This window comes from Peromyscus eremicus, chromosome 9, assembly GCF_949786415.1.
Source record: "Peromyscus eremicus chromosome 9, PerEre_H2_v1, whole genome shotgun sequence".
Lineage (NCBI taxonomy): Eukaryota > Metazoa > Chordata > Mammalia > Rodentia > Cricetidae > Peromyscus > Peromyscus eremicus.
Genome location: NC_081425.1, coordinates 88,298,470 through 88,324,887, shown reverse-complemented (window position 1 = coordinate 88,324,887; position 26,418 = coordinate 88,298,470). Strand labels below are relative to the sequence as shown.

At 39.9% G+C, this 26,418-nt stretch overlaps 1 protein-coding gene across 1 annotated transcript in view; it reads left to right on the top strand.

Moving 5' to 3' along the window:
* Dnah12 (dynein axonemal heavy chain 12) overlaps window positions 1-26,418 on the top strand; it is a 157,868-nt gene that overhangs the window by 20,925 nt on the left and 110,525 nt on the right. Inside the window, exons 14-28 of the mRNA XM_059273985.1 lie at window positions 287-421; window positions 719-912; window positions 1,406-1,649; window positions 6,185-6,370; window positions 8,026-8,226; window positions 12,445-12,639; window positions 14,536-14,657; window positions 14,753-15,035; window positions 19,431-19,550; window positions 19,845-20,001; window positions 21,079-21,251; window positions 23,298-23,450; window positions 23,731-23,970; window positions 24,483-24,728; window positions 25,102-25,221. Coding sequence (XP_059129968.1) covers window positions 287-421; window positions 719-912; window positions 1,406-1,649; window positions 6,185-6,370; window positions 8,026-8,226; window positions 12,445-12,639; window positions 14,536-14,657; window positions 14,753-15,035; window positions 19,431-19,550; window positions 19,845-20,001; window positions 21,079-21,251; window positions 23,298-23,450; window positions 23,731-23,970; window positions 24,483-24,728; window positions 25,102-25,221 — 2,769 coding nt within the window. The remainder of the gene's footprint in view (window positions 1-286; window positions 422-718; window positions 913-1,405; window positions 1,650-6,184; window positions 6,371-8,025; window positions 8,227-12,444; window positions 12,640-14,535; window positions 14,658-14,752; window positions 15,036-19,430; window positions 19,551-19,844; window positions 20,002-21,078; window positions 21,252-23,297; window positions 23,451-23,730; window positions 23,971-24,482; window positions 24,729-25,101; window positions 25,222-26,418) is intronic.

Sequence of the window (26,418 nt, the reverse complement as noted above, 5' to 3'; positions counted from 1 at the left end):
GGGTTCTTAACAGCCCTTGATATATGGTATATGTATGCTCTATAAATGGTGGCTTTAAATATTATGCCATAATATATTAAATAGTCAAACTATATAATTAACAACTTTGAGTTTTGAAGATCTAGGAAAATTTGTCTCTGTTATTTACTCTTTGCATTTTTGCATCAGTCATTAAAGACAATGATTGTTTCCATTTTCTCTAAATTACTGTAAAACATATTTTTATTTCAAAATTATTTTCTTTCTACAACATTAATTAACATCATTGAATTATCTCTTTAAAAAGCTCATTGAGCATGCTAAACGTGCAAAAGAAAATGAACTAATAGCCAAGAGAGAGAAACTCATTTTGGAAATAGAAAAAGAATCACGTCGCATGGAAGAGTTTGCAGAGTTCGCAGAGCTGGATCGCATGCAACAGGTCAGATACACACTGAGGGCTGTAACTGTGGCCAGCCATAGGTGAACACATTTTAAAACGTAGACGAAACATGCATTTACCATGCCAAAAGAAGGTGCACTTGGTTATCAAACCTGATGTCTGACTTAGTTTACTGTCGTACAGTGAAACAGAACCATGTCCTGCTCATCACCATAGTGATGTTGTGATGTTGATAGTTAAAGTCATTGTACAAATAGGAGAATATTCCTTGTGAAATATTATGCAATCTCGTTATAATATCATCTGGATATTTCTGCAACATTTGTTTGCTTTTAGTATGTGACAGATGTAAGACAGCTACAAAAACGTATTCAGGAATCAGAAGAATCAGTTCAGTTTATTAATAAAGAAGAGGAACTTTTCAAATGGGAATTGACAAAGTATCCTGAGCTGGAAAAATTAAAAGTCAACATTGAACCCTACCAGAAGTTTTTTAACTTTGTTTTGAAGTGGCAACGAACAGAAAAACGGTAATTTTTAGCAATGTAATAAAAAATTAAGCAACTGATTTAAAAGGTGTATAAATCTAAGACATTTCTTGTTAAAAGTTTAAAAGTAGGATGTATTCATTTGCTTGTGTGAAAAGCAGGTGTCATATAGGAGAACCTCAGATGACGCTAATGTGCCACTGAACCTGATAATAGAACTTCTGAGTCTTGCTTGGGTTTATCAGAGTCAGGTCACATTTTATGTAACTAGTTTAGTAATACTTACACAAAATTAGAAGTGTGGGCTCCAGTCTACATTTTACTTGACTAGTGTTAGTTACCTGTTTGTAATTGGATGTATGTTTCAGCATAGGCACTGTAGTTTAAATGATGATGTTAACTCTGTCCCTTTACCATCATTTCTACTGTGTGCCTCGGTTGTCTTGCCAGAGAAAATGAGTCCACACAAAAGTTTCTCCATACTTATATGTAGTTCAGAAATATGAGTTTTAAATTATTTTTTCTTTTTATTCAGGTGGATGGATGGAGGGTTTTTGGACCTTAATGGGGAAAGCATGGAAGCTGATGTCGATGAGTTTTCCCGAGAAATTTTTAAGACACTGAAATTCTTCCAAACTAAGCAAAAGAAAGAATTACAAGAAAGAAGAAAGGCAGCAAGAAAACGATCTTTGGTAGAAGAGAAACCTGAAGAAGAACCAAAGGAGAATCCTACAATTGCTATGTGTACTACAGTAATGGAGCAGATAAAGGTTTTTAAGGTATACACGTTTTTAATGGCATTTAAATATTATCCATCTCTTCTCAGTATCATGTTGTATACTATATACAATATCAGATCCATCCTCTGATCTGAAGACTTCGTGTATATCAGTAGTTCAGCTCCATATAAACAGGCTTTGGTCAGTAACTAACTAGTTGTTCCTCTGGGAGCACCTGATGCAAGAGGAGGAAATCCTAATACATCATCTCTCTGGCTGTGGTAATTGGTTCAGGGATAAGCCTGTAGTCCAAAGTGGGCCAATAATGTTCCTTCTTGGCATTTCAACTCCGACTCTGTGAAAGGAGCCTTATTTATTTATTCATTCATTCATTCATTCATTCATTCATTCATTCATTGCTCCACAAGTTGTTAGGGATATGAGCTGTGAACTTCCTGTAGCTCTGGGACGGCTGCTTTGAGAGAATACCATTGGCACCTAAAGAAAAGTAAAAACATAGAGTTTGGTGTGGCAGCTCACGCCTTTCATCCCAGCACCTAGAGGCTGGGGTAGGAGGATTACAAGCTCCAGGCTAGCCTGGGCTATCTAGTGAGATCTTGTCTCACAAAAACCAAAACAAACAAAAAAACAGAAATAAGCAGAGACCTACATAATCAGTGTAGTAGTTTTTTTGTTTTTTTTTTTTAGTGTAGCTTTGAAATACTTTTCGCCTCATCTTTTGGCCAAATTCCACCTCCTTCATTCTAGGCAAGAATATGAATGTGTGTATGCACATGTACATGCACATCTCTGTGTGTACTTGTGTGTGTTCATGTATGTGGGAGCATGTTTGTGTACAGGCGTCCATACCCATGTATCTGGAGGCCAGAGGACAGCTGTGGTTGTCATTCCTCAGGTGCATACACATGCATGCCTTACATGTGTCTATAAGTCTAAGGACACCAGGTGGGAGTCAGCTCTCTCCTTCCTCCATGCGGGTTTTGGAACTGAGCTCATGTCATCCATCTTGTCATGCAGCCCAACCTGGTTGGAACTTGAGTAGCCCAGGCTGGCCTCAGATTTGTGATCCTCCTCCTCCTCCTCCTACCTCTGCAGTCCTCGGACTGCAGGCACGGAGCACAGCCCTGGCTGTTACTTCTCCTTCTGTAAAGCTGGTCACACACTAGTGGTTCTGGTGGAGATGCCCAGTGTGCAGCTGCCGTGTCCAGACTACAGACTTGTGGTGCTTTCGAGTTCCGCCCCGTCTGTGCCACATTCTCCCAGTGGTCAGATGAGTTGTCTCATTAAAAAAATAAACCACTTAAGGATGACTTTCAATGTTTAATATATTTTATGGCCCCCAAATAAAAATCTGCACACTCTCCTCTCATATTTCTCATCTTTATTACCCAGGTGATCAGTGTTAGCACTTTCTTGAGTACTTTTAGAATTCTGTTACATATACAGCAGTGTGAATGTATTATCTTATTTTCCATAAAATGTAGCATGTGTTATTACCCCTTATTTGCTTAATTTACCTTGAAGATCATAAGTTGTTAAATTTGTTACTGTAAGACTACTCACAACATTTCTTGATTATTTTTTTTTTTTGTAACATCTGCCTCTGGGTTTCCTGTACTCTACCTGTACCCACAGCCCCTCCAGTAGTAATCCCATGGGTCACAGGAGACAGAAAGGGAGTTTGACACTTCTAGGTAACATACTTTATACTTTCATTGTCAGTCTTGGTGGCTTTGGCCACTCTGGTGAGGATGAAGTGGGGTCTCATGGGTTTGACTTGCATCTACCTGAAGGCTGACTATCTTTTCACATGCTTATTGGACATTTTCATGCCTTCTTTGGAAAAATACCTTTTTAGATCAATTGCCCTGCTCTAAGACAAGATCACTCTGTACACCCCTTGATTAGCCTTTTCACTGTGTGGACAGACTGGCAGTTCCTTAGTTGTCCGAGTGTCAGAATTTCAGGTAGAAAGCCCCTGTGCCTGGCTCTTTACCCATTTTGTTCTTCCTTTTCCCATGTCTTTGTGTCCTCTCCTTTAAAAAAAGAAGTCCAGTTACTGATGCCTGCTGGAATTCTTACTGATCTTGTTCACTTGATCTTATGTGGGCCTCATACAAGTAACCTATAGCTAGTCAGTTCATGACAGATATGTCATGTCTAAAAGAAAGCATTTCACAGCACTTCTCTCCATCCCCTGGCTCTTAGAGTCTTAACGCTTGCTTTTCTTTTTTTTTGTTTTTTTTCGAGACAGGGTTTAGCTTTGCGCCTTTCCTGGAACTCGCTTTGTAGACCAGGCTGGCCTCGAACTCACAAAGATCCTCCTGCCTCTGCCTCCCGAGTGCTGGGATTAAAGGCGTGCACCACCACCGCCAGGCAACATTTGCTTTTCTATGATGTTCCCTGAGCCTCGAGGCAGGTATATGATATAGAGGTTCCATTTAGGTGTCTAAACACTCGCCCGGAACCTATTCTTAGCACTCTGGCAGTCTCTGCATTAACTCCTGCCCACCAAAGATAGAACCCTCTTTCCCTAGGTTGAGAGAAGCACTTACTGAGGTATGAGTCTATACATAGCTATTTAGAAGGCAGTTCGACATGTGTATTTAACAGAACAACAGTAGTAGGTTCCCGGCTGGGGCCTATGACCTCCTGAGCCATGGGCTTTTTACAACATTCACAGTAGTAGGCGTTGATTCCCTTCTGTGGAGCGTGCTTCAGATCCAATCAGGAAGTAGTTGATTATCCCAATGCCCATCATGTTCCCATTGCACCGGTAAGCACATCCTGCCTGGCAGGTTGGTATTGTAGCATGAAGGGTCCAGCACTGGGTGATACCACAGATGGAGCCTGCATAGTACTTCCCATCACTGTGAAAGCTGGCCAGCACGAGGGGAAGCTTTTGATCAGTTCCCGGCTTGATCTACGTCCTGCAACCAAAATGCATCGTGTGTGTCTTCAGCAGTAGGACCTTATCGTGTAGTTCTGGTGAGCAAGGAAGGGCAGGGATTGGGTTTGGTCATTGATTTACCACAGCAGCAGAAAACAAATCAGAACATTCAGAGCTGTACTTTGATCATGTTCACCCCCAGCCCCTCCCGGTCCATTCTCTCCCCTTCCATACCTACCTAACTTTGTGCCCTCAGAATTTTTAAACCATACTGTACTACCCGTATAATCTTGAGTATTTGCCCGTCCGCTACAGTATGATTGATTGGTGGGGGGCCACACCTGTAAAGAAAACTGACTCTTCCTCTCCCAGCTCTTATCTTTAACAAATAGCTCCTCATCTAGGAATGCAACTTCATGTTCAGCTTCCTCCTCCATTGGTGAGATTTTGTCTGATTTGAGCTTGCACAGGTCTTGTATATGCTACCTTAACTACTATGAGTTCATATGTACAACTGCCTTATTGTGTCCAGAAAACTCTGTTTCCTTGTTCCTTTACTCTGCCATCATGGGACAGAGTGAAGTAACAGCTCCCACAGCCTCTGGTTCATACAATCTTTTCACCCTCTCTTCTGCTATGATTTCTGAGCCTGGGGAAGAGAGGATGTGGTAGAGATATCCCATTTAGGCAGGATCACTCCAATCTTTACTCTCTGCACCTCGTCCAGTTGTAGTCTCTGTGTTATCGTATGTTAATTATAATCTACAAAAAGAAACTTCTCTGAGGAGGTTTGAGAGATCCACTATAGGCGTAATGACAAGTTCTTAGGACTCAGTTTAATACTGTGCCCATTTTTCAGAATAACGGTAGTAAGTTCTCTCCCTAGGGCCTAGGGCCTCTCTAGCCACAGCTTCTTGGTATTGATTATGGTACCAAGCATGGGTTCCATCTTGTACAGTATGCATTAAGTCCAATCAGAAAGTGGTTGACTACTCCCATAACATTTAAATGCCACTATTGCACCAGTTGGCTTATCTTGCCAGGACAGTTGTAACTCACAGGTTCATAGCTGGGTAAGACTGATGATTACTTTTGTTCTCTGGTAGCATGTATATAGCACTTTTCAGCATTACAAAATCTAACCATTAGATATGATATATCCAGGTCAGTATCAGCTTGATTTCTCCATGTTCTGTGACTCGAGTATGTGATATCTTCAACAGTAGGGTTCTGGAGGGTAACCAAGAGCAATGGCAATAGCCTGTAATATTTGGGGACTTTACTGGCCAACAATTTCAAAAGAGCTAAGCTATAAGTAATTATCTTTCCAATCATTTAGATCTCCATTCCCCTTAAAACTATATTTGCAAATTTTACTATGTAGGCCCACATTTCTTAAATTTGCTGTTAAGCACTTTATTTTTTGTGATACTAAGGCTCATGAAATTTTTTCCTTATCAATTTTTCTATGGTAATTTCTTGATCACTTTGCATGCCTAATATTGCTGATGAACTTTAGAATCACTTTGTTCCCTGTTCCTTCCTCTACATCTAGTTGACGTTTTTAATTGTACTCACATTAAATCATTTGAAGAAGTGTAATCTTCCTATTATCAAGGCTTTGTTTATGGAGTCTATGTGTATGGGAGTCAAATGAGATCATTGTTTGTATTTCTGTCCTCAGGAGTACATCCCCACTGTCTCCATTCTGTGCAATCCAGGAATGAGAGCCCGCCACTGGAAACAGATGTCAGAGATTGTGGGCTATGACTTAACTCCAGATTCTGGAACCACTCTGAGAAAAGTTTTAAAATTAAACCTTACACCATATTTAGAAAAATTTGAAGTGATAAGTGCAGGTGCAAGCAAGGTGAGCATAAAGAGAAACTGAAACGCCCGATGAGTTTGTCCGCTGACAGGCGTGGTTGGTGTTTTTGGTGTGGTGGCAATGGGAAGACAGCAGTGGAAGAGACAGGGGTGGAAGATGACAGAAAGTCACTCTTCTATGACAGGAGCGTGTGCTTGCTTCTCTGAAACCCAGACTAGAAATTGCTCCTTTGACATATTCCTAATTCTGCCACATTCTGATATAATTGAATGATATACTAGTTTTGATGTATGATTATTAAGAATCTGGGTGGATCGATATGTGTGTGGCATATAGTGTGTGTGTGTGTGTGTGTGTGTGTGTGTGTGTGTGTGTGTGTGTGTGTGTCTGTTCCAACAAATAAGTATGGCCTTATAGAGAAGGTTCTTGAAATACACAGAAAACTTCAAGCTACAGGCTACCTGCAAAAAGGGCACTTTGGAGAAAATCCAGTGGGTATTTTATTCTGTTGCCCATTTTAACAGTGACAAGAGTTTTTATAAAAACTAAACTTTAAAAAACTGAATTTTTCTTAGAATTTATTCAATTTTTTAATTGAAAATAGAACTTTTTGTACAATAAATTCTGATTATGGTTTCCCCTTCCCTAAACTCCTCCTACATGCTTCTCACCTCACCTCCCACCCCAATCTACATCTTTTTTTTCTCTCAATAGAAAACAGGCATCTAAAAAATTAATTGTAAAACAAAATAAGTTAAAATAAAAACAACAAACCAGAACAGCACAAAACAAACAGAAGAAAAGAGCCAAAGATAAAGCACAAGAAACACATATAGATGCAATGACTCACTTGTTCACACACACAGGAATCCCATAGAAACGTAAAATCAGAAGCCATAATATATGCAAAAGATCTGTAAAGTTAGAAAAAAAAAAGAACGCCATTGAATCAGTTTTCTGTTGGCCATCTGCTGCTGGGCACGGGGCCTGCCCTTAAGAGTGGTTTGTACACTCATTGGAGAAAGCTAGTTTTTCCTTTATCAGCAGTTATCAATTAGAGATAGCTTCTGGGTTCCCTCTCAGCACTAGGACCGCACCTGACACATGCATGCCCTCTGCATGCTGCCACAGTCGTTGTGAGTTCACGTCTGGGCCAGTCCTGCTGTGTCTGGAAGGCCTTGATTCCTTGGCGTCCTCCATCCCCTCTGGCTCTTACAGTCTTTCCACCTCCTCTGCCGCAGGGTTCCCTGAGTCCAGAGAGGGAGGATTTACTGCAGACATCTCAGTTAGGACTGAGTGTTCCAATATCTCCCAGTCTCTTCACACAGTCCAGTTGTGGGTCTCTGTGTTTGTTCCCATCTACTGCAGGAAGGAGCTTCCCTGATGGTGGCTGAGCAAGACACCTATGAGTATAGGAGAGCATCATTTTATTGCTCTATGCCTTTAGCAGAACAGTAGTGTTTGGTTTTCTCCTGGGTCCATGACTTCTCTAAGGAACTTTTAAATCATTAAAAAGTGACCCTATTTCAAGAGATAGGTAGGTAGGTAGGTAGGTAGGTAGGTAGAGACAGACAGACAGACAGTTATGGAGATTATGGTGTAATGAGCAAAGTGCTTACTGAGTCATGAAGGGAAATAAAACAACATAAATGATTCCTTTTTTAACCATCCTGTTCTTTTCCACTTCTCCCTTTCAGGAATTTTCCTTAGAGAGAGCCATGAATGCTATGATAGCAACTTGGGACGATATTTCTTTTCATATAAGTCTGTACCGTGACACTGGAGTCTATATCCTTTCCTCAGTGGATGAGATTCAGGCGATTCTTGATGACCAAATTATAAAGACTCAGACAATGAGAGGCTCACCTTTTATCAAACCATTTGAAAATGAGATCAAGGTATGTTAAATACGATAGCTCCTTGTCACTTACAAAGGCTTCTATCTTGTTTCATATATGTTCTCGTGGAAACATGTTTGGATGCCTTTAAAATGTCTATTCAAGTGATAGAATTGAGCCTTTATATTTTGTGTGGTGAGCATGCAGTAGGAGGCTGAAGAGCTGGAACTGTGGTAAGAGCACTTGTTTGGTCCCCAGCGTCCACAAGGTGGCTAACAACCATTTTAACTCCAGTTCCAGAGGATCTGGTGCCCCCTTCTGGCCTCGGCAGCTACTGTATGCACACAAAAAACAGATACACAAAGGCAAAACAGCCATATGTATAAAAACTTAAAAATGAACAAACAAGCAGGGTGGTGGTGGGGCACGCCTTTAATCCCAGCACTCAGGAGGCCGAGACAGGTTCATCTGAGTTTGAGCACAGCCTGGTCTACAGAGTTAGTTCCGGGACAGCTAAGGCTGTTACACAGAGAAACCATGTCTTGAAAAAAGAAAAGAAAAAAAGAACAAATAATATATTAACTGATCCCTTTGAGAAGAAATTCATTCTTTATTAAGATTTTTCTCCAATGATATTGATAGAAGGAATACAAGTTTCTTGCTTTTTCTTGCTTCCCTTCCCTTCTTCCTCATCTTTCCCCTACTTTTTCTTGAGACATGGACTCACTCTGTATCTTGAACTCACTATATAGGCCAAGTTGGTCTCAAACTGGTGATAATTATTCTGCCTCAGGTCCTGAGTACTGGAATTACAGCATGAGCCACCATGCCTGGCTCTATGCTTTTGTCTCTTCCCTCCCTCCCCCTCCCTCACTCCTTCCCTCCCTCCGTCCCTCCCTTCCTCCCTTCTTCCTTCCTTTCTGTAATAAGACCTCACACATGTTAAGCATACACTCCAGACTGACAAGCAGTTTTTATAGCAAGTAAAATTTAAAAACTTCATTTCTGGGAATTTTTAAATACAGCTAATTTCTAATTTTAGAAAGCTCAGATCATATCACACTGTATCCGCAGAGTGAAGTTATCTATATCACTATTTAATTTGTAAACAACAAGCATGAGAGTAATTAATGAGTTACTGCTGCCCACTTCAGAAAAATAAATGATGTATCCTTATCACTGATTCCGGTAACTAAGGAAAGCATGCGGATAATGATAATAGCTTCATAGTATAACTAAGTCCAGTGGTTTTCCCCTTGGTGAGTACAAAGCCAATAAAGCACAACCAGGAGACAAGAGATTAAGAAAGGGTTATGAAGTGTATAAACTAAGAAAAGCACTGAGGAGAACTCCCAAAACACTGAACAAAGAAGGTAAGTGAACTTGGTGCAGTGTGTGTGTGTGTGTGTGTGTGTGTGTGTGATGACATTTAGACTGAAGAGACTTGTCATCTGATGTAGAGGTAGCCAGGTCGGCACATTCTTGTACAAGCACAATTAGAGATTACTTCTTAGCTGCTCCTAGCAAAGCTTGTAATTCCAGTATTCAGGAGTCTGAGGCAGGAGAATCATCATGCATTGCAATCTACCATAGGCTATCTAGCAAGTTAGAACCCAGCCTGGACTACATGACAAGACCTTGTCTCAAAAAAAGGTAAATAAGGAAATAAATAAATAGGTTATGCTTTTAAATACATTGAATGTTTAAAGGTGGTAGAGAGAAATTCCCCTACCCTTTATACAAATAAACAGCAACAACAAAAAAAAAACAACCCCAAATCATTCTACATTGCCTGGAAGAGGAGCTGGGTAACCGTGGTTGATTTAACCAAGCTCCTTGGTTTTATTTGAAACAAAGAACAACTTGACAGGGTCTTTGTAGTCAGCAGCTCTGTCCTCCAACCCAAGCACTGGCACTTAAGCCTTTAAGTCCCTGTTAGGTAACTAAATAAGGTCAGCATTCTAACTGGGGGCTATATAAATTGAGGAAAAGACAAGTTACTGGATTGTAGACCCAGTTTTGATTGATGTTAACTATGCTGGTCACTGTCTAGTGGTTCCACATTTACTAACTGATTTTTTTCCCCACAGCAGACCTTCATGGTAGGCATTGTTATTATCTGTCTAAATAGTTAAGAAACTGAGGATGGGTTATTTGCCCAAATTCACTTAGCTATTAAATGACAGAATTGAGATTCAAACCAAGGCAGATTTTAAAAAAACATATAATGTTTAATTATATTTTTAACTCACAAGTAACAATTGTATATATTTGTACCATTATGATGTTTTGACACATTTTTATAAGGTGAAATGTTTAACCATAAGCAGTGTTTCATAGTTGATGTTGGCTGCCATTATTTGGTGAAAGCAATAGTTGTTTCCAAAAAAAAACATAACATTGGATATGCTTCTACAAATCAGCCTGGTTTGTGAGTGTGTGTGTGTGTGTGTGTGTGTGTGTGTGTGTGTATGTGTATTAAAAAGTTCTTGTTTAAGAAGAGAAATTTAGAAATTTTATGTTTTGAAAAAGAGAGATGGGCCGGGTGGTGGTGGCGGCGGTGGCGGCGGCGGCGGCGGCGGCGGCGGCGGCGCACGCCTTTAATCCCAGCACTTGGGAGGCAGAGGCAGGCAAATCTCCGTGAGTTCGAGGCCAGCCTGGTCTACAGAGCGAGATCCAGGAAAGGCGCAAAGCTACACAGAGAAACCCTGTCTCAAAAAACCCTAAAAAAAAAAAAAAAAGAGAGAGAGAGATGAAGCTCCAAACCTAGGACCTTATGACATACACTGGAGAAATATTTTATTAACTCTAGGCAATCTCTGAGGATAAGGAGGCTTATTTTACTTTATTTTAAAATTTTAATTTCAGTTTTCTTAAAGTTGTTTTTTTTTCCCCAGAGCTGAGGATTGAACCCAGGGCCTTGTGCTTGCTAGGCAAGTGCTCTACCACTGAGCTAAATCCCCAACCCAAATTTCAGTTTTCTTCAAACTGTGCTGATGTAGAGCAAGATCCTTCAACTTTTTTTGTTTGTTTGTTTGTTTTTTTGTTTTTCGAGACAGGGTTTCTTTGTGTAGCTTTGCGCCTTTCCTGGATCTTGCTCTGTAGACCAGGCTGGCCTCAAACTCACAGAGATCTGCCTGCCTCTGCCTCCCGAGTGCTTGGGATTAAAGGCGTGCGCCACCACTGCCTGGCAAGATCCTTCAACTTTACACTATTGATATTTGGGGCTAAGTAATTCTTTTTTATATACATTTCTTTCTTTATATGTTTATTTATTACTGTGTGTGTGTGTGTGTGTGTGTGTGTGTGTGTGTGTGTGCATGCAGGCATGCCACAGTGCATGTGACTAGGTCAGAGAGCAGCTTGTAGAAGTCAGTCCTCTCCTTCCACTGTGTAGGACCCATTTGGGCCACCAAACTCAGGATGTCGGTCTTGGTGGCAAGTTCCTTTACTCACTGAGCCACCTCTCTGGGCCTGGGCTAAATAATTCTTCGTTATGGCTATGGTGGGATATTTGTACACTGTGTGAAGATATATTGCTGTGATGGTCTAATAAAGAGCTGAATGACCAATAGCTAGGCAAGAGGTATAGATGGGACTTCTGGGCTAGGAGAGAGGAAGTAGGAGATGAATCTATGCATGAGAGAGACACACAGAATGGGATAGAGGTAAAAGCCATGTGGTAGAACATAGATTAATAAAAATGTGGCTTAATTTAAGTTATAAGAGATAGTTAAAAACAAGCCTAAACTAAAGGCCAAGCTTTCATAATTAATAATCAGTCTGTGTTATTGTTTGGGTGCTGGATGGTGGGACAGAGAAAGACTTGTTACACGATGGGGACTACCCTGCATATTGTAGTACATTTAGCAGTGTGTCTGGTCTCCATAACACCAGGCATTAGCAGTATCCTCTCCCTCTCTCAATATCCTTCAGCCACTCTGAAATATTACCTGGTATGGAGGACAACATCATCCACAGTTGATTATCACTGGTGTAGAGCAGAACATACATTTAAGATTTGGGTTGATTCCCTGAGAGATTATGAAATGAAATAATTTTACAATCACTACCAAATGTGAGTTCATTTGGTTTAGGGAAACGTTATATCTCCCATGTTTTTTCTAAGCCTATATGAGATTTCTATAAGCAATATTAAGGTATAAGTTGTGTTGTATTGATATTAAAACAGTAGTGAATTCTAATCCTTTTTTCTTGCTATAGTTTATAGTTTTTCTTTTAAAAACTGGAATTTAGTACAGTATGCTTTTTCTTAAGGCCTGGGAGGACCGTCTGATTCGAATACAGGAAACAATTGATGAGTGGTTAAAAGTGCAAGCTCAGTGGCTGTACTTAGAGCCTATCTTTTGCTCTGAGGATATCATGCAGCAGATGCCAGAAGAAGGACGTCAGTTTCAGACAGTAGACAGAAACTGGAGGGATATCATGAAGTTCTGTGCTAAAGACCCAAAGGTGAAGAGCTTGTTTTCTCTCCTGTAGTAGGTGAACCTTAGTTAAAACCTTAGGGGTTTTAAAAAGCATTTGGCTTTTTTTCTGATTATTAAAATAAAACTTACTCATTGTATACAAATTGGAAAGTTCATAAAAATGTAAGTTCAAAAGTATCAAAATAATTTCATTTTTCAATTCATAATAAAAGTACTTGCAACTCATTCATATATGTGTGTGTATGTATGTATGTATAAGCATAGTGTAGCCACTTGAGATGAATAGTTATCTCACTTGACTTCCACTATATACAACCACTGTCCATCACTTCACAAAGTAAACAGATACATAAAACAATGAGATAAAGAAGAGGATGGAGAAAGCCTGATCACTTCAAGCAGTTCTTTATTTGCTTGAAAGTGTTAATTAGAGGAAATGAATCTACTCTCAAATGGTCTCATTTTCTATGTGTCTTTCCTATTAGGAGTACCTTAGGTAGGATTCTAGTGTTGAAAACAGTGGGGTTTTTTTTTCACACATTTAGCATACATCATAGCTATGCATCTACTTTTAAAATGTATTCAACTTAAGAAATAACATATTTCAATGCTGAGAAAAACCAAATAAGTGCTAGACTTATTGAGAGTTAGTTATAGAAATGGATGAATTTCAAGGATTTTTATCTCACTGACTTCAGGAGCTTTTCAGTTCATGAATTCTTATAGATTAGATTTTTCTGTAAATAGTTAGTTAATACATTTTGTAGGCTTTGTGAGGCATGGAGTCTCTTCTGTAATGCTTACTTCTGCCGTCACACAGTGGAAAGCGGCCAGAACTAACATGTAATGAATGGATATGCTTCTACCATAATAAAGCTTGTTTATAGACACTGACAACATTGTCACTTACATTATGAAACAGCATTATTATCTTCATTTTTTTTGTTTAATTTAATTTTTTGAGACAGGGTCTCTAGCCCAAGTTGCTTCAAATTCTCTGTGTAGCTGAAAATGACCTTGAACTTCTGATCCTCCTGCACCTGTGGAATGCTGGGATTGCAGCTGTGTGCCAGCCCACTCAGTTTACTCATGGTGCTGACAAAAGAACCCTGGGCCTCGTGCCTGCTAAGCAAGCATGTTGCCAGCTGAGCTACGTTCCTAGCCTCCCTTTAATTTTTTAACCTTCTGAAAGTATAAAAATATTCTTAGTTTGAGGATCATACAAAACTAGCAGCTGGCTAGATTTGGTCAGTGAGATATAGATTGCCAAAACCCTGCTGTAAATTAAGTTTAAAGTTCACAATTGTAAAAGCTAAAATTAAATCATACACCATCCTAACAAGACTTTTCCCATATTATTCAAAAGAACACAGGAGGGGGACTATAGAGAAGGCTCACTGGCTAAGGGTACTTCCCACTCTTCCAGAGGACCCAAGTTCAGTTCCTAGCCCTACTCAACTGCCTGCAACTCCAGCTCCAGGGGATCTGACACTTTTGACCTCACAAGTCACTACACTCACATGCACAAACCCATGTTCAGACATACCTTTATTTTATACACACAATTAAAAATAAAAAAGTCACTCAAGTATAATAAAATATACACAATAATGATAACATCGTTCCTAACTAATGCCCTTGGATTATAATATGTATGACTTAGTGAATTTTAATATTTTTTATGTTATAAAAGAAATTTCAAAGCTGGGTGTGGTCCATTTGGGGGGCTAAAGCAAGAAGAGAATTACAAGTCCGTGCCCAGCCTTGGCTGCATAATGAGATCTGTCTCAAAAAAGGAGGAGATGTTTCATTACTAATTTCATAAAGTTTCAAAAACCTTATCATGTTTAAATGTGTGTATTCATGCTTATGTCTTATACCAAGCATGCTAGTGTGTCTCATATGACTCTGTGTCTTCTAGGTTCTTGCTGCTACTTCTTTAACAGGCTTACTAGAAAAACTCCTGAACTGCAATGACCTTTTGGAGAAAATCATGAAGGGACTGAATGCATATCTCGAAAAGAAACGACTTTTCTTCCCTCGGTATGATAGATAATCAATTGTGCTGTAATTTAAAACATTTTCTGGTGGGTGGTGAATTGCCACTAAAAGTTTTTATTCACATATTTCTTTTCCAGATTTTTCTTTTTATCTAATGATGAGATGTTAGAGATTTTGTCGGAGACCAAAGATCCACTCAGAGTTCAGCCACACTTAAAAAAATGCTTTGAAGGCATTGCTAAATTGGAGTTCCTGCCTAACCTGGACATTAAAGCCATGTACAGCTCTGAAGGCGAGCGAGTGGAGCTGATTGCACTGATCTCCACGTCAGCAGCAAGGGGTGCTGTGGAGAAGTGGCTGATTCAAGTTGAAGACCTGATGCTCAGGAGTATTCATGACGTGATTGCTGCGTCCAGGCTGGTGCGTCTCCTAGGCTTAAACGCATGCTCTGTAGTCTACAAGTGCTGGGCTGTTGGTTTGTTTGGTGACGTTATTTTTTTCTCTTTATTTCTACATCAGTAGTAAGAATTGATGAGAATAATGTATATAATAACTTATACAGGTGTGTTATAAGAGGAAGATGTGTCATCAGAGAGAATAGTAGAGTACATCACTTTAGCATGGGAGAGGGTCCAGCAATAGGCTCAGGGAGGAAGTTGGACTGAGACCAAGATATGAAGGATAAGTAGAAAATAGCTAGATAAAGAGTGAATTAAAGAACGTGTTGGGGTCCTGTGTAACGGCTCTGGGCTCAGGAAGATTCAAGAATCTGTAAGAAACTGTGAGAAGATCTCTGTATCTGGGGTAGAATGGAGGAAAAGGAAGGCAGAAAGGAGGATAAGAAGGAGGGGTTCATTTTTATTGTACATAGGAAGGTTAAAATATTTTAATCGAGGAAAATCATAATCTGGCTTATATTTTTATACTAGTAAGACTATGGTATAAAAAATGCATTAGCAGACTATCAAAAGAGAAAGACAAATTAGGAGAACCTGGTATTAGCCTAGAAGATAGATGACGTGGTCTGACACTAGACAGTTGGTGGGAAATATGGAACAAATTAGATGGATGAGAAATATATTTGTATCTTAATTTCAGCAGGCCTTAAACTGGTTGTAGAGTGAAACGGGGAGCAGGGAGAAGGTCTCAAGATTTACTTTAATAGTTTTTCCATGAGCGCATAGGTGAGATTTACTCAGGGGAATGCCTGTAAGAGAAGTAGGTTTGCGGAGGCTTGTGAAAAATCAGAATTTTATTTCATAAGTGTCCAAATTAGAATGTTGCCACACATAGTAGCTCACAGCTGCAATCTCAGTAGCTGGAGAGGCTGAGGAAGGTAGACTGCCCCAAGTTTGAGGCCAACCTCAGTTACATAAGTTCCAAGGTAGCTTTGGCTACAAAGTGAGACTCTGTCTCAAAAAGCAAAATAGGGACCATAGAAATGGCTAAACGTGTAAAGGTTCTTTCTGCCAAGCCTAACAATCTGAGTTTAATCCCTAGAATTCATATGATGGAAGGAGGGAACTGATTCCCACAAGTTGTCTTTTGATCTACACACATGCACTCTTCACACATACCCACCCCCACAATAAGTAAACAAATACTTTTTCAACCCAAGAAAAAATAAAACATTGCAGTGCTACTTACATATGTCTAGTAGGCAAATAGTCATGTGCTTTAATACTTGCTGATCTACAGGTCAGATTTGCTCAAACATGTTAAATACATTTTCTGCTTCACTTACTGCTTTTTGAAACTTAACTACTGTAAAATTCTAAATAAGATGAGCATACACGAGATACTTAATAAATCTGAAGGAAATATAGCACCTGGATGTTTTATATACCTCACTCAAGGCTAACCAAATTATCCTAATCTTGAAATATATGTTTTCCCTTGTAGTAGTTTTTTTTTTTTTTTTTTTTTTTTGGTTTTTTGAGACAGGGTTTCTCTGTGTAGCTTTGCGCCTTTCCTGGAACTCACTTGGTAGCCCAAGCTGGCCTCGAACTCACAGAGATCCGCCTGGCTCTGCCTCCCAAGTGCTGGGATTAAAGGCGTGCGCCACCACCGCCCGGCCCTTGTAGTAGTTTTAAAAGCCCTTGCAGCCTGTATCCAGCAAGTCACTGCATGAGTGAGATAACCTTTCTCACTAAAGGGCCCTATGAAGCTTATCTTTCAAAAGTATTATTATTTGAATTATGTGTAGTATTTATGTGCGTCTGTGTGAGAGTGTGTGCACATTAGTGCAGGTGCCCATGGAGGCCAGAGACATTGCATCCCTCTGAATCAGAAGTTACTGGCAGTTGTGAGCCGCCAGATGTGGGTGCAGGGAACTGAACTCTGGTCCTCTGGAAGAGTAGTACATGCCCTTAACCACTGAGCAATCTTTCCAGCCTGGAGCTTATTTTCTTGAGATAGCTTTTCTGTGGCTTCAATGTTTTTGCAATTAAATCTTGATTTTTTTTTTCTCCTTTCTCTATGATTCCAAACAAACTAAAAACATGTAGGAAAGCATCAACATTGTCCATGAGGTATTACCTTCATTGACATAGAAAATGTACTTGCCACGTACCTGGCATTCATTACTTCTCTTTAGAGCTTATGTTACTTTGTTATTTGAATTTATCTATAAGTACTTTAATAAAAATATTTTATATATAATATATCTATATTCTTATATTTAATGTGTTAGTTTAAAAGAATACTTTTCATTATCATCAGCTTCAAAATTCATCCTACAAAGTCTTTATAATTTATAATTGTTATTTGCTGTTACCATTTGTTATTGAAACAAGCTACTTTTTTTTCATGGTTAAGTTTCTTTATTTGTGCAATGAGACGATAGGATAAAGAATTTGTGAGGTTCTTATTTTCTTTTTTAAGTTTATTTTTTTTTAATTTTTTGTTCATTTTACATACCAACCACAGTTCCCCCTCCCCACTCCTCCTGCTTCCCCCCACCCCCCACTCCCTCTTCTTGCCCCTCCACCTCCCCCCACCCACTCCATCCACTCCTCCAAAAGGTTAAGGCCTCCCATGGAGAGTCAGCGAAGCCTGGTACATTCAGTTGAGGCAGGTCCAAGCCCCTCCCCCCTGCATCAAGGCTGAGCAAGGCATCCCACTATAGGTAATGGGTTCCAAAAGGTCAGCTCATGCACCAGGGATGGACCCTGATCCCACTGCCGGGGGGCCCCTCAAACAGACCCAGCTACACAACTGTCGCCCACATGCAGAGGGCCTAGTTTGGTTCCATGCAGGCTCCACAGCTGTCAGTCTAGATTTTATGAGTTCCGACAAGCTTGGCTCAGTTGTCTGTGTAGATTTCCCCATCATGATCTTGACCCCCCCTTGTTCATATAATCCCTCTTCCCTCTCTTCAACTGGACTCCCGGAGCTCGGCCTGGTGCTCGGCTGTGGATCTCTGCATCTGCTTCCATCAGTTACTGGGTGAAGGCTCTATGAAGACAGGGTATTCACCAACCTGATTACAGGGGAGGGCCAGTTCAAGCACCTCTCCACTATGAAGCAAGCTATTTTTAAACTGTTAAATCTTCCCTTCAAAATATATTTAAAACTTTTGAAACATGAAAGTATTAGTAGTAGATGAAAGTATATTTCAAATTCAAATGCACAGATTGTTAAAATAATTTAATCAATTTAATAATTTAAATACTAAATGTAATTGTATATCTTAGTAGTGTAAGTTTTAGAAAAGTTATGGATAAGTAACACAGACACTCTTAACTACTAGTAGTAATCCCACCAAGTAAGAATAAGACCACTACAACAATTTTAAGCTAAATTTAAAGCAAGCTTTAATTAAATACTGGCCAGGAGGATGGGCTCTGGCCAGGATCGCCCTGGAGTTCCCAGCAAATGGCCACAAGTCATGTTTTACAGAGACTTAAAAAAGCAAAACCATGGGGCCACCGTACTTGCCACCAGGTCCACTCAGGGGCAAACGAATATCATGACGTACTTCCTGTCCATGTACCTCCCGCCCACATGTGGTCAAGCACATCCAGTGTAGATGGGTCAAACATAGGACAAACAGGAACTTGTTCTTAACTGCAAACAGAACTCTCAACCTGCAAGGTAGATTTTTCCTGTTTGGGTCTCACACGAGCCCAGTTTTTAAATATATTATATGGTCTCTGTCGTAGTTACTTTTCCTGTTGCTATGATAAAATAACATCATAGAAGCAACTTCAGGGAGGACGCGTTTATTTTAGCTCACAATTCAAGGTCCACTGTGGCAGGGCAGTCAAGACAGCGGGATCCAGAAGCAGCTGGCTCCACTGCAGCCACAGCCAGGAAGGAGAGAGCCCTGGATGCTTCCCAGTGCTAAGCTGTCTCTCCACTTTACAGACTCCAGAATCCTCTGCGCAGGGAGTGGTCCCTCCCACAGTAAAGATGGGTCTTCTTGGATCAATTAACTAATCAAGATCAACCCCTGTAGTCATGCCCAGAGGCCTGTCTCCCAGGCGACTGTGGATTCTGTCCAGCTGACAACACTAACCAGCAGCTTCCTTTGCAATTCAAGTTCGACATCAATATCATACTGTATTTGACTTGTTTTCAAGCTTTTGTACATGCACAAATTATACATCTCATAACCTTCACCCTCCTTATGTATGACTTTTTAAGTGGTTTAATGATTTTTTTTGTATTTTCCTTATAATAGAAATAATGTGTATCGTTCATCAAAAACTTGACAACTAACCCAGCAGAAGAATTAAAAATTGTTGTTAGATGTTTATAGACTTCTTTTCTTTGGCAACCTTTTAAAGATAGAAATTAATTTTAATTATTCAGGCTTATCCAGAATCTGCAAGAAAAGACTGGGTCAGAGAGTGGCCTGGCCAGGTTGTGCTTTGTGTTTCTCAAATGTTCTGGACTTCTGAGACACAGGAAGTTATAAGTGGTGGAACAGAGGTAAAGCATTATTTGATTTTAAACAACAACATTCTTTCTCATTTCATATTTCTTTGTTTGCTTGTCTGTTCTTTGCAAAGATAATATCCTCGATTTCTATATGCATTAAAATTATACAAATTTTGGAAAGCTTGTTATTTTTTTACTAGGATTACACACAAATTCACTCTGTAACTCATATTTTCAAATAGATTATGAAGTCATGGTTATTTCATAAATAAGTGAACATAGTGTTTTGAGTCATATACATACATTTCTATATAACATCAACTAAATTGTTTTGATATTTTGTAGGGATTAAGGAAGTACTACAAGGAACTTCAGTATCAACTAAATGATATTGTAGAGCTAGTAAGAGGAAAGTTGTCTAAACAGACCAGGATCACACTGGGCGCTTTGGTTACCATTGATGTCCATGCTAGGGATGTCGTTATGGACATGATTGAAATGGGTAGGTGACTTTTTCTTTCATATAAAATGTAAAATTTCGATAGCTGCTAAGAAACAAAGACTTGAGTGGGTTTTGTTTGTTTGGTTGTTGGTTTTGACTTTGTTTTGCCAAAGGACATACTTTATTATTAGCTCCTGAGTTCCAGTTCTCCTTCTCCTGTACAGTTTTGGTTCCACGTAGTTGCCCAGTCGGGCGGGCAGCAATGAAACCAACTTTGCGCCCAGCAGGGGCATCTCTTCCAATTAGTGGAGGGTTCGCCAAGGTCCCGGTGGTTACCACCTCCAAAGAGATGCTCCACAGGATTCACGGGCACAACCTGGACACGTGGCTAGCAGTTCCTCTTGGCCTTGTACTTGTGGTAGGCACGGCCAGCCTTTAAGATAGGTTTGTCAATTCTGCCCCCACGGCCACAACACCAACAACAGCCCTGTTGGCCAATGAAATGACCTTCTTGGCCCTGAAGGCAGCTTCACTCGCATCTTCTTGGTCTCCGGGTTATGGGAGATGACTGTGGCATCGTTTCCGGAGGTTTGTGCCACCTTGCCCCTGTCCCCAGGGTTCTCCTCCAGACAACACACGATAGTACCCTCAGGCATGGTGCTCACAGGCAAAACATTGCCGGATGTTCAGCTGGGCCTTCTTGTTACAGTACACAAACTGCCCAGTGCGGATTCCCTCTGCGGTGATGAACAGCGATGTCCGCTTCTTAAATCGGTAGGGATCACAAAAGACCACTTTCGCGAGGGGATCGCCGCGACCAGGGTCATGAATGATAGTACGATGCCCTTAATATAGCCACCGCTCGGCAAAGTCCACAGCACGCAGGCGCGGCGCCCTTACGGCGTTTCACGTGCGAGCGGGACACAGACCCCGCACCTTTCCGCTGCCCTCGGGTCACACGGCCCATGACAGCGAGTCTGCCAGCAAGCACTCCAAAAGAGGAGTGGTTTTTTCTTAATACGATTTCCTTAGAATGATCTTTAATTTGAAAACATGAATTATTTTAATATTTGCTGTTATAATAAAAGATTGCTTTTCAAATATTTTCTCCTCACGATTTTATTTCATCCTTTCTAGGTGTCTCACACGATACAGATTTCCAGTGGCTTGCTCAGCTTCGTTATTACTGGGAATATGAGAATGCACGAGTTCGTATCATTAATTGCAATGTAAAATATGCATATGAGTATCTTGGTAACTCCCCTCGCCTTGTCATAACTCCTCTGACTGACAGATGTTACAGAACATTGGTATGCATTTAACTTATTTTGTTCACACATTAAATCATACTTTCTGGTACAGAATTTATTTTTTTGTCCAAATTTAATATTGGCTAACCTTATTTATTTTAAAACATTTTTACAATTATTTATATGTGTGTGTGTGAAAGGGAGCGAGTGTGGGAGTGTATACATGAAGCAATACATGTGTAGAGGTCAGAGAACAACTTTTAGGAGTCTGTTCTTCCTACCTTATGGGACCTGGGGATTGAACTCAGGTTATCAGGTTTGGTGTCATATACCTTCACCTGCTTGCCATCTCACGGCCTCTCATTTGTTAACTTAACCTTAATAATCTGATGCACTTAACCTTCCCTAACCCCGACTTCTCTTTTTCAAATTATTTTACGATGTATATATATTATATATGTATACATATATAATATAAAATGTGTGCAGGTAAATGAGAATGCTGGTGTGTGCCACAGCGTGTGCATGTGCCACAGAGAATGACGACTTTCAGGAGTGAGCCTGTTCTGCCTTCTCCCATTGCTTTCGGGGACTGAACTCAGCTTACCCGGCTTGTGTGGCAAGCACTTGTCCTGCTTAGCTTGCCGCACCCCCAAATTCCCTTTATGTGGCGTTGTAATGCTGAGTATTTACTTCTCAGCCCCCCTTTTAGCATACAAACGTGTTTGGATTCTATTGTCTACAAGTCTCAGGTCACTTCCACGGTGACTAATTAGAAAAAGAAAGGTACTGAAGATAAAAGACAAAAGCAGAGCTTCAGCAAACAGGGTCCATTCCCCAGTGGAGTACTGGAGAGATGAGGGGAAGATCAGAGCACAGCTGCGTTCCTGGACTCCCAGTTACTGTGCCCACAGAACTCAGAGAGGGGCCTGCAGAGGGCTGCGCTTGGTTGAGCAGCCGTGGGAGACAGAAGCACAACCATTAAAACCCCAATATAATGATGATAATGGATAGAATATAGGACTCCTGGGTAAATCTAAATTTCAAATGATTAAAAAATTTATTCAGATGTCACTTAAGGATAGAGATACAGTCTGGGAAATATTTTTTAGGCAATCATGTCTCATGTAAACGCCACAAAATATGCATTTGCAAAACGAGATGTTTCCCAAAACTAGATGGTATGGCCAACAGAATGAGGCTGTATGACATATGTGATTGGCGCCCTCTATTGTCAACTGAAGCATCATTATGCGGGGTGTGTGTGTGTGTGTGTGTGTGTGTGTGTGTGTGTGTTGTTTTCTCTAAATAGTGCAAGGGAAGCAAGGGAACCGCTAACAAGTCATCCACTGTTCTTCTGAAATTTAAGTTTCCCTATGCATTCCATATTTTTGTCTGCTACACGTGCCAAGCCAACCTGGGACGTGAGGAGGGACATGAAGAAACAGCAACTCATTTAATGCTGAGTAGGTTAGCGTATAAAATTGAATTCTCTAGCACAGATGAAGTGAGGATTCTTGTGCATATGATTTATTAGAGAAATAAGTCATATACTGCTGAATTCAAACTCTGATTAATGAAAAAGAGGAATGCATATTAACTACAATACAAAGTAGAAAGCAATAATATTGGTGAGAGAAATAACAGAGCAGTTCTTTGGGGGGATGCAGAAAAAGAAGAACATACCAAGAGTATGTTCTCCAAGGTAAAATCTAGAGAAATCATAGATGATACATTGTTTGTCTTCCAAATACGGACCCCATTTGTATCGCTTATTTTGTTGCTCAATTAGCTATCTGGAAGATATCTTTATTATCTTCTACCAATATCCCCACATCTGCTTTCTGAAGGAAATCATCCTGAATTAATTTTACTCCCTCAGTGCTCGATTCTCTGTTCTTAAAGGGGAACTATGTATTTGTGAAGTATGAGATAACAGTTCTTACAGCCAGAAGGTTCTGTGCTCAAAAGTAACGCCAATATAATAACATCTGGCTTCCCTGAAGCTATACATACAAATAAATTCATTTGGCCAGCAACTCTCCAGTTTGGTTTCTTTTTCTAGCCGATCATAGATTTCTTTTCACACATAACTTTTTTTTCCAGATAGGTGCCTTCTATTTAAACCTCGGAGGTGCTCCAGAGGGGCCAGCGGGCACAGGAAAAACTGAAACCACCAAAGACTTGGCTAAAGCTCTTGCTGTACAGTGTGTGGTGTTCAACTGCTCTGATGGGCTAGACTATCTAGCAATGGGAAAGGTAGGAATGTCAAATGTTACAGGCTTACTGCTAGGTCTACCTGGGCACACTGAGGCAAAGTCACGTGCTAATTAATATTACTGGGCTGTAGTTTCAGTGTTACTTGAACTTTGATTTTAGTGGTGATGACATTGGGAATATCCTTGGAGCTTTTTAAGCTTAACTTTTAATTTTGACTTAGAAGGTCAAATGTTTTTGTTTGTTTGTTTTGCTTTGTTTACAAATGATGTCCTTTCTTAAGAGTATTCACCATTTACACCCCCCCCCCCAATATCCTTAGTTTTTTAAAGGGCTGGCTTCTTCAGGTGCTTGGGCTTGCTTTGATGAGTTTAATCGAATTGAACTGGAAGTGTTATCAGTGGTGGCCCAGCAGATTCTCTGCATTCAGAGAGCCATTCAGCAGAAATTGGATGTGTTTGTTTTTGAAGGGACAGAACTTAAGCTCAATCCGAACTGTTTTGTAGCTATTACCATGAATCCTGGCTATGCAGGACGTTCTGAATTGCCAGACAACCTCAAGGTAAATTTTTTGAGAGTATAAGTTTGTTAATCAAAACTAATAGCATAATCCACTCAAACTGTTATAAACTCCTCCATCTATTTCGCCCTTTCTTTCCCCCTTTTCGCTCTGGTATAAGGTAAACCTCAAACTCTCGTTTGTTTGGTGATGCAGGGGCTTGGGCTCAGGCATGCTAAACAAGCACTCCACCACTGAGCTGCATCCCAAGGTTGCTTTTATTTTTATTTTGAGACAGTCCTACTAAATTGCCTAGTCTGGCCTTGAACTTCAATCTCTTGAGTAGCCAAGATTGTGCATGTATGCCACCATGCCTAGCTTCGAAAGCGTTTTTAGAAATCCAAAACTACCAGTTACCTAAGAACATTTAACTACTGCTGAAAAAATAGTTTATAAATAGATGCTGCATTTAAGGAATAAACTTGGCTATCAGCATCTTTTGATCCTGCCTCTGCTCAGCTTTAAAAATGGCGTCTTTTGCATAAGTAATATATTTGGTTTGTTCTATGCCTCAGGTTCTTTTTAGAACGGTAGCTATGATGGTTCCAAACTACGCCCTCATAGCCGAAATCTCCCTCTACTCCTACGGGTTTCTGAATGCAAAGCCTCTGTCTGTGAAGATCGTAATGACCTACAGGCTTTGCTCGGAGCAGCTCTCCTCACAATTTCATTATGACTATGGAATGAGAGCAGTGAAAGCAGTTTTAGTGGCAGCTGGAAACTTAAAATTAAAATATCCCGATGAAAATGAGGACATATTGGTAAGTATTAATTGAATACGTGCATTCTGAAAACCTCAGTGGAAATATAACGTCTTTAGGGAGATCAATCAGGAACCGCACACGGCGCCTGAGAGAGTTGTTGCTCCAAGTCTTTTAGGTGAGGTTGAAATTGTACTTTTAGGTTATTTATGATACTTTATATTAATACAGAGGCCTGTTGGTTTGATAACCATAGTGTTAGTTTTTCATTATGGGGATGCTATGAGCAATATAAAATAAACTGACTTCGGCTAAGAGTGTGTGTGTGTGTGTGTGTGTGTGTGTGTGTGTGAGCGCTCGTGCACGCACGCTTGCACACTGTGAACATGTAAGTGCAGACAATTAAATTACATTGTCTTTTTTGTGATTTTAGCTTCTTCGATCAATTAAAGATGTAAATGAACCAAAGTTTCTATCACATGACATACCTTTATTTAATGGAATAACTAGTGACTTATTTCCTGGTATTAAACTTCCTGAAGCTGACTATAATGTAAGTGAATCCATGAGAATGACTTCCTCTGTACAATAAATTCAACTGATGGCTCAATTATTTACAAACCTTTATTAAACTGGGGTCCTTATTCTGTTTGGATAGTCTTATAAGGGGGAGTTTGGAGTCACTCCCTATTTTTCAAAAATTTTTGGAACAGTTTGAGAAGCATTGATATTAGGTCTTTAAAGGTTTAGCAAAATCCACTGTAATTATTGTGACCATCAAAATACTCAAAATTCAAATAAAACTTGAAATAGAAAAAGTTTAAAAATAAAAAAGGTATTTGATATGATTTTATCTTAAATATGTTAAGGTTTGGTTTGTATCTTAATATAATGGTCCATTTTGTAAATTTTTTCATTCATACTTAAGAATATGTATTCTGGTGCTGTTGAGGAGAATGCTTGGGTCTGTTATTAGCTCCACTTGGACTTTGTTTATTTATTTCTGTATTGCTTTGATGTATGGATTGTCTGTGAATGTTGAGAGCCTTAGTGTTGTGGTCTGTCGCTAGGGGTCCAGTGCTGGGCGTCCGTTTATAACTGCTTTGTCCTCGTTGTCATTGTTGAAGACTTCGTTTGCCTTTTCAGTTTTTATTATTTTAGTTTACAGTTTTGGGTTAAAGTTTATTTTGTCTTTTTACTCTTTTACTATTGGTAAATATTTATTTATTTTTTATAAAAAAGTATAGCTACCTCTGCTGTCTTTTCATTTTTATTTTCACAGCATGTCTTTTCGTCCATTTGCTTTCGCTCTCTGGGTGTTCTAGAAGAGGAAGCAAGCTGCAGATAATTTGGTCTGTGTCTCGTGTAGAGGGCAGAGAACAGCTTGCAGGAGTCCGTTCTCAGGGGTGGGATGCAAGCTGTCAGGCTTGGTGGGTGGCCATGCTTTCACCTGCTCAGTCAGTCCAAATTAATTACTGATATGTAAGGAGTAACTCAGGGTATCTTGTTAATTGTTTTCTGTTTGCATGTCTGTTTTTTCTTGTTTCCTTTGCTGTCTGAAGGCTTCCTATAGTGCTGTGCTTTCCTAAGATTTACATAAACCGGATTTAGAGCTGGCTTGTTTTGTTTTGTTTTTCTTTTTTCGAGACAGGGTTTCTGGCTTTTTAAAGTTGGTAGCAACTTTAATTTACACTTACATGCTATACTTAAACTCTTATTTTCCCACATTTTATGTTTTTAGTATTACATT